The sequence below is a fragment of the Numida meleagris genome, chromosome 2 (genome assembly GCF_002078875.1).
Source record: "Numida meleagris isolate 19003 breed g44 Domestic line chromosome 2, NumMel1.0, whole genome shotgun sequence".
Taxonomy (NCBI): Eukaryota; Metazoa; Chordata; class Aves; order Galliformes; family Numididae; genus Numida; species Numida meleagris.
In genome coordinates, this window is record NC_034410.1 from 87656652 (window position 1) to 87671049 (window position 14398).

Genomic DNA, 14398 nt, shown 5'->3' on the forward strand with positions numbered 1-14398 from the left:
GAAACGTTGAGCTGTGATTTGCACAGACGAGCCTGTTTTGTAACTTAGCTTTGAAATTCAGCCCAGGGGTCCCGGCCAGCAGCTGGCTCTGTGACAAAGAGCACAGGAAGGGGATGAGCTGCAGTGTGCCACAGCTGGGTGGGGAGCTGTCCCAAAATACGTGCTGCTGGGAAATATTCTCTCTCTCAGGTGTGTAGATCTCTGGAGAGACAAATGGTAGAAGTTTTAAAATTCACAGCTATTGCAGAATCCAGCATTTTAGTCACACGCAGCCATGTTTCAGAGCTTTTGAGATTATTACATCTGCTTCTCAGGAAACAGATCAGAAGCCGCCTTCTTGCACACAGATGTTGCAAGTTCTGGGTGCAGAGTTTGTATGGTCCCCAGACTTGAATAAGTACGACGCTTTAGTGATTTCGTAAGGATCTGTCATCCCAAACTTAACCTTATGGGGAGTGAGAACGAGACGTAGGCCTATCATGCCAGTTCTCCAACAGAAAACATGATGTTGGCTTCCTGCGGCGTTGGAAAGGCTTCGGCCCGCTTTTGTGATGTGCGGCTGTGGGTGCGTTGTGGTTTTGGTTCCGTTTTTCACCACTGAGAAATGCTGAGGAGGATGAGTTAGCACCCAGGGGCTGTGGGCAGTGGCCCTCCTTAGGGGGGGACTGGGCTCTCCAGCTGCAGTAGAACCACACGCATTTGCACTGTAATAGACTAGCAATGGCAGAATTGTGAAGTGGGCAAGCTGCTGTAAATTAAGAGTAAGAAGTTGCATCTGATAGAATTCACACCCTCCATGATGTAACACTGTCTTAACGTACCAAATGATAACACTTTATTATTTCAACACTTTCTTATTTCAGCACTAACAGACGTACCGTGTTTAAACATACAGGTTAAATGAGCTACGTCACCGCATGCAGGTGAATGAGGCCATCAGGTGTCTTTAGCAGAGCACCTGCTTAGCTGTAAGAACAAAGCAAAGCTTTCCAAATGCTGTTGCTGACTTTCCCCCCTCCCCCCTTATTTTCTAGACCCTGAAGAGTGGCGAAGTCCAAGAGCAGTGGCTGACGGACCTCCATTACTGCTTCAACATCTACCTGGCCTCTCACCCCCAGGGACCCAGCCCTATAAACGCGGTATATTAAAGAGGTGGAACTGCATTTATTGTAAAGCATTTACTTCTATTTAGTTTTGAACGGGAGATGTTGGAACAAAGCTTGTCCATTTTTTTGTAAGTGAAACAGAATAAAAATTTTACAAAGAGCTGCATCCCTCCTGTAGCTTTCTTTTCAGGCGAGTAACTCCAGCTTCACTGGAAGGGTCAGGTAAGGGATCTCCGTGAGGCTTAAGTGCTCGTAGGGAAGCAGAGACTCATTTGGACTCCATCCAATTAAAGAACTGGAATTCCATAACGCCAACTAGAAAAAATTGCATCTCCACCACTTTAAAAATAAATTGTTACTCTAATTTCAGAAATTCATGTTTTTAAAGACGTTGTGCAAAGTAAATACTGTACAGCGGCAGCTCCAGCTGTTCGAAAGACAAGTTTCCTACTAGCATAGGCCCTGCCCTATTTTGCTTTCTGTAGAAACTCATTTTGTGCGTGTAAAAAAATACAATTCTTGATGAATAAATAACAGGGGATTGTTTCAGAGAGTAGAAAACACCGCTACACTTTCCATAGGCTATGGAAAGAAATCTACTTACGCAGCGATTTCTTTGTCAACATTTTTCCTTATCCTTCCAAATCCCTGGCAGGTTGAGAAATGACTTATTCTTTAGTCCAGAAATGGAACGTAAAGGCTATGCCTCCTTTCCTGTTTAGATTTTTGAAATACATTTAGTAAATTTGAGGTGAAACCGAGCAGCAGTTAGTGTTACAGCTCCAGTACGGTTTCACTCTCCTTTGACACTGCATTTAATGAACACATACTCAAAATTCCTGCTTCTGAAAATGTAAATGTTTGTGAACCACTGCAACTCTGCTGCAGTGCTGGGCTTAGCACTTAACGGTGTGCTTCCAAATACAATTCAGATTTCATTGTATCATTAAATAAATTAAAATTTAAAAACAAATTTGTACAAAAAAACCAAAAAAGTCCAGCTCCTTAGCAGCCTGCTTGGCATGCAATAATACAAAACTGAAAATATGTTCAAGTTTAAAATGTTGTAGATGGCTTGCACATGATGAAAAGTTACACTTGCTCCTGAAATCCCAAACATCCACTTTCTCTTAGTGCTCAAGTCTTGTACTTTTTGATTTTGCAGCAGTGGTCGGTCTCATGTTGTATGAAAACTGCTTTGATTTTCCCATGTTCTCCAGCAAATTAACATACTGCAGGTTGTTCACTGTGAAAGAACAAAACAGTTTCGATGAGTAACTCCAAATGAGAAAAGTTTAATCCGCACTTGTTCTGCATTTCATAAATGGAGAACCTACCAGCAACACAGCATGCCTTGTTCCTGACATCTCATTGTTCCCTGTAAGTAAGTAAGTAGTTGTGTTTCTGTAGCACTCAGTACAACTTAAATGTGGCTGAGTATGTTCAGTGCAGCCCATAATAATGGAGCTTACGAACTACCCTTAGAAATGAATGAGTGCTTTCAGGCTGATGGTTCAGTCACTAAGGCTCTTGGCTGAGTCTGCTGAAGAGCAGCAAAGGATTATGTTTCCTCCTTTTCTCCCTGTCATCCCTTCCTGGCTCCCCTGCCTCTTACTTTCTGTATTTCCTTTCGCTACCTCCTGTGTATGTGTCCTCACCCCGCAGCGCTGGGGCTGCTTTTGCTGAGAAGTTCCCTGAGTTTGGTGTCAGTCTCCTCTGAAGAGATTTGTCACAGCATGCTTTTTCCACTAGCTAGACGAACGTGAAAACTAGGGCTGATAGTCAGTTTGCACCTTCCCAGCTGCACCTTCCACAAGAAAAGAATCAAACTGAGCAGTCCGTGCTGACCTACTCCAGGCACCTACGTCAGCGGCAGAGTATCTGGCATTAGCCACTGACAGCTCTGAACTTTTCCAACAAACGTAATGTTGTCATGCATGAAGGCAGGCAGATGAAAAACATGTTATTGTCTTTAAGGAAGGGCTAAAGTTCCCCCAGCTCCTGTTAGGTGAATCAAAGTAGGTAGTGTTCTGAAGGCGCTGGGCAAAGTTCCTATCGCTATCCCATTCGTCACCGCGTTATGAAAGTGAAGGACGGGCAAACGTCACAAGGGAGTCTTTTCATGGCAGAAGACAGGGAGACCTGTTGTCCTAGGAAGCTGAACGAAAAGCTGCTTTATTTGCTAAAGCTCTTTCTTTTAAAATTCAGATTGGTGTCTGTATGAAGAGGTGGCAATCAAACACCTGTCTGGTCATGCCTCTTAATTAAAGCAGTTATTTCAAATACTGGAAGAAAGAAGTCTCTGTCTCTCACCAAGGCAGAAATTCACCTACAATTCTAACAAATTCAAGGCTAGGGCTGCTGCTGGGCTTCTTTTTGACTTCAGAATTTGGTAAACTAGTGGGAAAATGTATTTTGCTTTCCTACGCACGTTATCTGAACTATTGTCTCCTTGAAGCTATTGTCTCCTTGAAGCATTTCTTTATACCCTCTTAACCTGGGGCCTGGCTCTGAACTACACGGGATGGAGCCAAGACTAAAGACCAGCGAGGCACAAACTCTTTGTGGGACGAAGGACTAGTGTTACCACAGCTCCCAGCCCTAAGTCCATACACTTGAAATATTCTCAAAACCAGTAATTTACTAAAGGAGTATTGGGAGAACTGTGTATTCTAACCTCACTTTTAAGTTACCTGTCAAACTGCTGCCCCCTGCATAAAACTTCTGGTCTTTACTGACCTTGATAATACTCCTACGAGCTGTGTTCCTGGATGCTGTTCTGGACGATGCATCATAGCCCTATCTTTGCCTGCATGTCTTGACAGTCCCCATCACGCCAACTCTCAAGGTCTTATCTGAAAACTCTACTGCTCTGGTACCAGTTCCATGCACAAAATTTCACTTACTTACAAACAGAACAGAGAATTTCCCAGGGAAAACTTGGTAGTAACTACACGGCCTCTCTGCTAAGCAGCAGATTAATGCAGGCTTTCTTTAGAGCCCTAAAACCTACTGCACGTAATGTTCAATGGACTGATTGAGGCTCTGTGCACAGGACGGGAACACCACTGCACTATCTCAGAAGAAAGGGCAGAGATTAGATTACTTTGGATTTTCAAACTTTATCCGTGCACTAAAGCATGTATTTCTAACGAACAGATACGTAAACACTTCGTACCTGCAGAAATCCACTACTTTCACTTCTATAGGTCTAGTAAATATTTGCACTGATGAATCACAGTATGAGCATCTGTAAGCAATTTTAACCACGGGTGAGTGGCTTATCTCTGTAGAAATCCATGATACTCAGGTCTTTCCTAGTAATAGTCCAATCAAAATCAGTTTTGATGTAAATGATTGATTCAGTATAAGGATAAAAGCACAGGGCTCAAGTCAGTCCAAAAGTAGCAAAAGAACATACAACAGGCTGGTAGTAGTTACATTTCTTGATCTTAGACCCCAGCTCTTCAACAGATTTTTTTTTTTTTTTTTTTCTAAGAGGAACCCATTCACACACACACACAAAACATGACAGTCATTTGCTCTACTCCCAGTATCGTTAAAGTGTGTCTTACCTGAGACCAGCTGCACATCGGAAAGTTTCAGCTTAGAAGGAGGTCTGGCTGGCTGGTACGCTCTGCCTTCCTGAGAACGCCCTGTAATAAACGACACAAACAGCTCAGTGTTTATTCATGTGCAGATGTGGCTATGTGCAGCTATAAATTATTTATAGAGGCCGCAGCATTATTTTATCCTCAAATATTCTCATTCATGATGAGGAAACACCTCAGACATTTTGCTTTACAGAAAATTGTTACAACTTTAACAGAACTTTAAGTAAACTTTGACGATATCTTGTAGTTGCTATGTAAAAGGAACATTAAGTGATTGCCAAAAAAGATCTTTAATGAAATAAAGATACCTAAACTGCAGAGCCATGACAAATGTGAGGTGCCACCTGTTAAAGTACACAGAGCTAGCACGTCTGTACTCCATTGGTGATCACAGTGTGAAGGAACTTGAGTTTTAAAAACAATGCTTTTCCTCTGTTGTTTCCTCAGGATGCATTCCTTGGCACAGCGCATATTGAGTGCATATAGCAGTGCAGTGCTACAAAAGATTATCTTGCTCTTCCAATAAAGATGATTGGCTGTCTTCAAGCAAGGAAGTTATTGATAATCAAACAAGATCATATTCTTCACATGGGAATATTTAACATACGTATATCATAAAAGTTAAAAGCAATGCTTAAAAAGTTCAACTGTGTTCCAGACAGACCGCCACTGTGCATCGATGCAGCCGGCCGTCCCCAGTTTAACAGCTCCATTCTCTTTCCACATTTGTACACTTGAGCAACTCTGGCAAGGGAATGATTTGGTGGCTGAAGAACTGTGCTGGAATAATGATATGGTGATTCAAACAGCTTTAGAAGAAACCATTTTAAATCACCAACGTATTTTTTTTCAACCTGAAATGGTTATAGAATTATCCAGAACACTTGAGATTTCAGACTAAATGTTATAAATAGTTTTAATCCCTAACAGCTGAGTGGAAAAATGTATCCGAGAATTCAAACCATAGGGAACGCTTCATTATAAAATTAATCCTATGGTTCTTGAAAACAAAGTGTAGTGAAAACAAAATTACCATAGATCTGCTTGAGGATGGACTGCTTGCTGGTTTTTACGGCCGAGCTGGTTTTGTTTACAGATTTCAGGTTTTTACATGAAGGAACAGACTTCTGAGGGCTATGGTTCAGCTGTTTCTTCCAAGCAACTTGAATGAGGAAGGCAGCTGTCTCTTGTCTCCATTTGTCTTCATCTTCTTTGCGCTGCCGCTTAGCACTAAGAAGCTGAGACAACTCCTGTCTGAGATGGTAACTAGAGAGCACAAAAGAGAAGAGCACTTGTTTTAGGTGACCTGTTTTAACTTTAGTGCTTTCCATGCATCAGTTCACATGGAAGATTACATGAGTAGCTGGGAAAACAGAACTCCCACTGATGTGCTAAGTCATTTGGATGAGAAATGTTTGCTCAGAAGTAAAAGTAGGAACTGGATTCAATTCTACATGCACCCATTATTTCACACAGCTGATAAGGATCTGGTATTACAGGTATCAAAATTATAGTTCTGTAACATCAACCTATCAACTGCTTAACTATGCACGGAAAATCTGGAGGATGCCATCTATAAATATTAACAGTACAATCACAACTGTTTTCTCATTTTCCCCACGCTCATAAAATAATAGCAGTATTTCTGCTGCGCTCTACCACTTCATATTTGTGAACTGGTGCAAGAGAGAAGCCAAATATAGCTCTTACGGGTTCAGCTGCACATTCCTTTACAGAAAACTGCTGGTCTCCATGCATTCTCTGAAGGTGCTCCCTTCCCACCTTGTTTGCAGCAATTTCCTTTTTGCTATTTCCTTCCCTTAAGCATCTCCCCATCTCCTAACCCAACTTTGCCATTGCTGCTTAGGTTCAACATGAAAGCTATGGCACACTTGGGCAGAGTTCTGCTCCGAGAAGCAGCTGCAGGTCACCTGTCTTTCCTCCCTGAGTGCCAGCAGTGGCATCAGCAAACGGAGTTCCTTTTCTGGTCTCAAATGAGATAAAAGTAATCCCTCAGATATTGGCATTTCATACTCACAACTGGCCTAGCAATTAACTCTGAATCTTCCCAATACAAACCTGTCACAAATGAAGACTGAGTAACACTTGTAAAATATTCATTATAAGTGTTTGGTAACGGATGAAAAGACACTGAGCACCATCCCCACTGGCCTTGGTAAAGGGAAGGCAAAGGAAGGGAGAAAAGAAGTGAGTATGATCTGCTCCACTTGCAACAAGTTCTAAACTAAAATAACTGACAACACAGCCAGACTGAAACTGTTTAAACACGTTTTAAGCCAATGAGCTACGTAATTCCAACAACACGGCAGCCGTGTCTAGGAAATCAGTACATAAAAGTACAATAGAGCCAAAGGGATGTGATGAGGTGCTCCCTTACAGCTCCACCGATTTTAAACTTTCAGTCAGCTTGGTAGATCACCTCTCTGAAATTTGCTGTGTGAGAAAAATGTATTTAATCTTAATTTAGTGGAGCTTCAGAATTCAGATGCACTGTTCCACAGCTCGTTAAAGTGCATAACAAATGCGGGGAACGACCCCATCAAGCAGTTACATCTGCAGTGCCTACAAGAGATAAAGCACTGCACGGCTTCAGAACAGGAGCACTATTAAAGGACAGAAGAAAAATGTTTCTGTTTGGTTAGATAACACATCTCTTTGAACTCTTCAGTGGAGGAAAAGCATGAGAAAGTGAGGGGAGCATGACGATGACTGTGCCTTGCTAACAGAACTTTTGCTAAGGATAGGCCACGTGAACACCCCTGCAGGAAGAACAAGTGGGGAACTGTTTTAGACGTGAGCAGAAAAGAACAGTAAGCTGTTCTGTTGGAGTTCAGTAATTACTGCCAGAAGCGTTTGCTGATGCGAGAAATGAAGCATTCGCAGGCCTCCACCTTTGCACCTAGCTGGCATTCGTCGTTTGTAGTTTTCTGGTAGTTTTGAGCAACAAGAAAACAACTCTGAGGCTCTGAAACAGAAATGTGGGCAGTTATCTTTACAGGGTATGACTTTTTTTTTTTTAAATTAATTTCCTCCTGTAACTGTCAATGGTTTATGGGCGTTCAGCCCAGTTCCGTGACGAATGGGACAGGGGACCCACGGGCCCACGCCCCGGGAAAAGGGAAAAGGGGAAAAAGGGTAAGGAGATGGCCCTGAGAGCAAAGAACAGTGACAACAATCTGAGGAGAAACAAACTAATTTACTAAATAAGATATCGGAATGCAAAACAACACACTATAATACAATATAATTACAATTTAAGCTGATAAATCCAATACAGAGAATGTCCCAAAATCAAGGTAGGCCTTACTCTACTACCGACGATAAGACGGCTGGAGAGCGAGGTGCTGCCAGGACGAGAGACGGGCCGAAAAAGGGAAGAGGTCTCGTGATTTGTGAGTTTTTATCTTTTCCCTCCGGCCAGAAAATGGTAACAGAGGAGCAAAGTACCTTGGGGAATGTAGTAGTCCTTCTCTTCTGAGAACCAGGTACATTCACTACATGATGTTATGATGTGGAATACCAATAACCAAAAATCATAAAACCAGGACAGTAACAAACTGTTCTGATTCTAGTGAGAAAAGACAGTGGGACCAAGTTTGATGCACTACCAATCAATCTATCTGGTGCCTTAACAAAATAGCTAATAATTCTTCAAGAAAAGTACTGCACAAAAATACAGGATGCCCATGCAGAATGGTAAGTGGTATTCAGGCGCACTGTTGCAGGGGCTCAAACCTTGAAATGCTGCTGGTAAGGTACGCATGCAGCAATAATGGATTGGAAACACTCAACTCCAGCAGGAGACCAACAGTACCAGCTTATCGCCAGCTTCTGTCAACTCACTGTGGACCACGGAGGACAGCGGTGGCCCCAGTGCCCCAGATGAGCATGAAGCAGACACAGATGTGCAAGGCTCAGTGAGCAAGATGAGCAATTAACCTTTGGCAAGGCATACACCTTGAAACACACTTCCGAGGACTACATTTACAAAGTTTGTGGACTGTGGGAATTGAAACGTCTTCCCAAGAAAGGGAAGTTTAGTATGCTTTAGTAGACCAGGGCCATTGTGTTGTAGCTCAGAACAGCTTAAAATACATTCTCAGTAAGAAAATTATCACTATAAAATTTGCAGAGACGAGGGTATTTAACGCTAAGTAGAGAAATGCTAGATCTCAAGCACATACTACAACATCAACATACTTCTTTACTAATGTGCAGTTCTCTTGCTGTCTACACGTGCGTGCTTTTACAGTCTGGACTCAAATGACAACCAGGACTTAGTGGGACCCACAGCCACACACTGGTTACCTACTTAGTAACTGTAATTAGCACTGTGGTAGGTGGGGGACTCTACAACTGAAAGCTGTGCCATGCACCTACTGCTTTGTAAGGACTGTAATTTGCTGTCAGCTGAAAACAGCATAACCACCAGAAGCAACAGTATCATGAATAGATGTATTTCCCTCATCTACTCCTGGCTTACTTCAGATTTTGGTACCTCAACGGATCTGAAAACAAGACAAGAATTCAGGTTCCTAATTAGAAAAGAAGTAAAAGAACAATGGAGAGCACTTGGAAAAATCTGGAGCTGATGGCAGGAGTGGTGGATTACTGAAAAAAAAAAAAAGGGATTGCTTTGCAGTTGAATGTAGATACAAGGAATTTGTCATAAATAGCAAATGGAGACCAAAGATTATAGAAGTACAGAAGTGCTGTGTACAGTGATACCATACAAAAAAGAATTTTCACACACATACACACAAAAGGCTCAAAATCGAATTACAAATAACATTCTCCAAAATTTCAGCTTTCCACTGGAAGAGGAATGTACTTAGAAAAGCCAACTGCACTTTCGTATGCCAACAACAGCGAAGAGATGAACTGGAATAGGAATATGACTGAACTATAATGAGCAATATTTAGACTAACCAGTCAGAAAGCTGGAGCAAACAAAGGATTTGCTTGAGCCATTAGGTTAGAATACAATTTCAGGTGTTGCAGTAAATGATGGTGGAGGATCCAGTAACAAAAGACTGCTGGAAGAAAATTACATTCCTATGTGTTTGCTAATGAGCATGAGAGCAGTAACTCTAGGCTCAGGTGAGTGTTAATCAGCACTCTATAAAGAAATATCAATGCTTGAAATTGAAGTTTAATAACTTCTCCAATTATTGAAAGTCATCACTTACTCTGCACTTTTTATGAACTTACTGATGTCAGTCTAGGCAACTGGAACGTACTTCCATTTGTTGGGTGAAAGATTATTACGTTCCTGATTTATCACAGTTACTATTATAAGCAAAGGCACCAAATAAAGCACACTGCTGATGTCTACCGCAGTTTACATCTAAATGCATCTCATCTCTAGCTACTGAAATAGTAGTCTTACCTTCTCCATGTCCTCTGTATAACTGTAGCAGCATAGTTCTTCTTCCGAAATAGCTCTTTTCTTGTTCTTTCTTTTTCTATTATTTGCATTCGAATCTCTAAAGGGATTAGTTCAATATTTGTACTTTGCCACGCAACAGAACATACTTGGTCATCTGCATTCCTGGATCCAACTTCACCGTTTTTTTCCAAGTTCAAACTGTCCTCAGGAGCAGAACACATTGCTGGATTTCTTGGCCCAGTTCCTGTAGATTCGGTCTCAGCAGGCAATAACGGGGAGGTCTTTTTTGCCGATTCATTATTTCCCACATTGTTAGCGTGTTCTGTGGCACGAACAGTGGCATTTCTGGTGTTTACAAATACCACTTTGGCACTCCCTGGTCTACTAGAGCCAGCTGGTGAACATCTCTCATCATTTACCTCTTTATGTCTGGATTTTTGCTGATGCCTTTTGCCTTTTGGAACAGCTTCACACTGCTTTGAATTTCTTGCAATTCCACCAGCACAACTGACATTGCACAAGACCACAGAAGTTCCTTCACAATGGCCCCTGTTACCAGATGAAGACTGACTTTGATCTCTTGTTTTTTCCCCAGCACCAGCAGTCCCACAAGCAGAAGCATGCCTTCTGTTACCACGAGCAGAAGCACCATTTGCCTCCACAGTGTGCTCTTTGTGCTTTTCTCCATTCATGGCAGCTGCAACCTGATGTTTCGCTTCAACTTTCGTTACCTCTTTTGCTTTGCCGCAATGGAAATGGACACAACTCGGCTTGCTTCTGATGTGTTTTCTCAATAACTCTTTAGACAGAGAAATGGAAACAAACATTCAGTCTCTGATCCAGCAAAACAGTTTATTACTCTAATTTTCTTTAGCTCATCCACCTTTGAGGCACACTAGGATCTACTTGAAGAAAAACATAGAAGCAGGAAGCATCAGAAGAGGTAATGATTGCCTGCTTATCATCCCAAACTCCTTCACTTGCTTACCATTCTCCATGTATCTCTCTTGCACTAAATTTGAATTAGATACCTAAAGAAGTTCACAGAGGAATTTACCTACCTGAATAAAGTGGTCTTTTCCACACAAACAAGCTCACCACATGGCAAAAGAATGCAGCTGCATTAACACACCTGCTGGTTCCAGTGACAACACCCTAACAGACTGTCATTGTTTCCAGCTTATTTGCTGACCCAGTTCTGCTCTATCCACCTTGTATCCCAGCACATCATGACAATGTAACCGACTCAGGAAACCCAGAGGGCTTCGTTTGTCAATACTTCCTTTGATTTCCTAAATGAAACTCTCAAGTCCTTCCCATTTTTCCCTTGTTGCAAGATTCTTTTTTCCAGTTTCCAAGGCCAGGGTAGAAAAATAAATCAGGTGTTCAGCTGCTTCTAAATACTATTGTGAGAATGATGTGGCAGCCAGACTAGAGTGTAAATGCCTGGATTAAGCAAAACCTGGTAAAACCATGCTATATTTCTCACTGTAACACCTTTACAGTACACTCTCTTGTCTGGATAGCTGAATGCGGCAGAATAACAGTTTATACAGAAGAAATTCAGGATTATTATCAATAATGTCTCTGATAGAGATTTATCATAGTGACAGGTCAGTATGGCCTGAGAGGCTACTCTAACTTATATAGGATTGGCAAACAGGAAAATATCCCTGCATATGGTAAGACGGGAAAAAAAAAACCAACACTGTTTTGCTCTCCCAAAAAGTCAGTTTTTACAGTTGTGAGGAAAAAAGAACTCAGCCTTTGTCATTGTTAACTCACCAAAATTGCTACCTGATTTGTAAATGTGGGATGTAGAACTCTTTTTTTTTTTTTTTTAATTTCATCCCTAAAACATGTAAGTTGTTAAAGAAGTATGTATAAAACTTCCCAATCTGAACAACTTACTGACTGCGGGATTGAGATAAGAACATCATTTAACTACTCTAGATAACCCTCAGAGGTTCAAATAAACTTTCTTACACAGATGCAACCAAACAATATCAAGTACAGAGCTCAAAAAATAACTGTTGCTAATACACTTAAGGAAATGGCAGTTGCAAATGAGATAACAGACATAGGAAAGAGGATTTCAGAGCAGAGAGGAGAACAGATCAGAACAGAGCCACCAGCTAAATTATAGCTTTCGCATTCTGTTAGTAGGTGCAAAAAATTTAGTTTCCACTGTTGAAGATCTTTCTGAAGTGCCAGCCCACAGGATCTAAGTTTATATTTAATTCCACTAAAACTTCCAGTGAAGTCCACTGAAGTTTTGGTCACAAGAGGATTGATTGTAACGCTTCATGAGAACTGGGTAAAGGACTTCATGAGTTGATCCTTACTGCATCAGCTTCACTGGCATCAGAACAAAGAATGTTTGTGTAAATATGGCACAGCATTCCATTTCAAACACAGACATTTTCGACTGGACAAGAGGGAGTTTTCTTTCTGAAAGTAAATTGTTTTCACTGCGTAAGTAGACATGTTACCATGCATTTTCAGAAGAACCTTGTGTCAAGATTTTTGTTCTCTTCACACTCAACACTGTCATAATGTAATATGGTGAAGAAAATCAAAACTCCATCTTCGGAGAAACTATATTCTTCTCTTAAATATATATTGGGGAAAAAAAAAACCCCAAAAAACGGAAAATCTCCAGGCAACAGCCCATGTAAGTTAAAAATTTACTTATAAATCATCAACATGGAAAAATTATTCTGGCATAGCTACTTCAAGAAACATCCAACCTCAGAGAAGCCTTTAAAGCAAAAGTTCAAGTTATGAGCTACTGGCATTTACTGCTGATTCGAATTCCCCAGGTAAAAGGGAAAAGCAGCTGAACACAAATGTGCTTTTTTCAAACCTAAGTATCACTATTAGAATCCTATGCAGAAGATCTGGCAAATTCAGTCCTGATCTCTGAAGACACTTTGACCTTATACTCCATGTTTCGCATGTAACTACCTACCTACTTCTTCTACCTTCAGGTTATTATTTCACTGCAACACTATTATATTTGTTCCAAAAAACAGTGGGAGTCTGACTGATGCAATGCAGTTACCACTGGTAAAACCAACAGAAAATTTTGGCAAAGAATGGGTATTGGACTCAGTAAAAGAAAAGGCTGTTCATTCTTCCTTTATAATTTCTCTGTCCTTCTCCTTCTCTAGACACATTTCTATGAACAGCCTCATTTCTCAAAAAATATCCTACTATGCTCTCAGAAAGAGGACTTTAAAGGCAAATCAAAGGAGAAACCTGTCATGGAGAATGAAGCTGCCTTCTATATGCTAGAGATGTGCCTTAGAAGAAATTTTACCCTCATTTGTTTTTAAATGAGGTACAATTCTCCATTAACATTCTTCAAGAATCCTACAGATACATCAAATATCTTTAATCTCTCTTTTTCCTAAATAGTGTGGCTAACAGAACATTTCCTGACATACTATTCTCACGTATTTTAGGTATTGTTACAGTCACTGCGCATACCGATACCTTTGACTACCCAAGATGACAGAACACATGCAAAAAAAAAAAAAAGAATCTGTATCTAACTTTATCCTATGTGAGTTGTTTAAATAATGAAAGAAGATACAAAGAGTAGAACAGGTTCTGTATATAAAACTTCCCCAGACACAGACAAAAAGGATAATCACACCAACTAAAAATGATTACAAACCTTGCCTGATTTTATGACCTTCCCTCTGAGGCTCTGAAGACAGGCAACTCTCCTTTGGCGACCCTTTGCTGCGACAAGCTTTAGGGGAACCTCTACTGTTTCCCCCTAGTTGAATTTGAGAAGTGTTGACAGAGAGAGGTCTCTTATTCTGCGTATCAATTTGTTTATTAGATAACTGCAAGGTGTTGGCAGTCTTCTCTTGATCTGCCGTACTCGGTTGTAAACCAAACTTATTTTGTTCCATATTCCGCATTCCTTTCTGCAGCTTGGCTTCTTTTCTCTTACTTTCTTCTTCACGTTTCCTGTAATTATAGTAAATACCATAAGAATTCCAAAGACAAAATCTTGGGAGCATGTGTATACAACTTGTAGACATTCACCTCTAGAAACCTGACACTGCCACAACAAAACGTTGACTGTGACATCTTTTTTTTTTTGTGAGAAATGCTCGCCTGTTACACGGAAGTGTCTTAGCTTCATCCAGACAACAACTGACTCATAGCTGCAGCTTAATGAAAGTTGAGTCCTTAGAAGTCAGTTTCTCATTCATTTTGCAGCAGTTAAAATTGATTTTAAAACACTCCCT

General features: G+C 40.9%; 2 protein-coding genes across 8 annotated transcripts in view; one reads left to right on the top strand and one right to left on the bottom strand.

Annotated features, from left to right (window-relative positions):
- Positions 1 to 1260, top strand: part of TEX10 (testis expressed 10) — a 50956-nt gene extending 49696 nt beyond the window's left edge. For 3 of the 4 annotated variants that reach the window (XM_021389215.1, XM_021389216.1, XM_021389218.1), the window contains one exon: positions 1035 to 1260. In XM_021389215.1, coding sequence (XP_021244890.1) covers positions 1035 to 1148 — 114 coding nt within the window. In that variant the 3' untranslated portion in view covers positions 1149 to 1260. The remainder of the gene's footprint in view (positions 1 to 1034) is intronic. The other variant, XM_021389217.1, reaches the window with a different exon arrangement.
- The window catches only part of INVS (inversin), a 90457-nt gene continuing 76861 nt past the window's right edge, over positions 803 to 14398 (bottom strand). For all 4 annotated transcript variants that reach the window (XM_021389210.1, XM_021389211.1, XM_021389213.1 and 1 more), the window contains 5 exons: positions 13813 to 14114; positions 10131 to 10929; positions 5754 to 5986; positions 4682 to 4762; positions 803 to 2352 (listed from right to left, as the gene is read on the bottom strand). In XM_021389210.1, the coding sequence (XP_021244885.1) occupies positions 2237 to 2352; positions 4682 to 4762; positions 5754 to 5986; positions 10131 to 10929; positions 13813 to 14114 (1531 nt within the window). In that variant the 3' untranslated portion in view covers positions 803 to 2236. The remainder of the gene's footprint in view (positions 2353 to 4681; positions 4763 to 5753; positions 5987 to 10130; positions 10930 to 13812; positions 14115 to 14398) is intronic.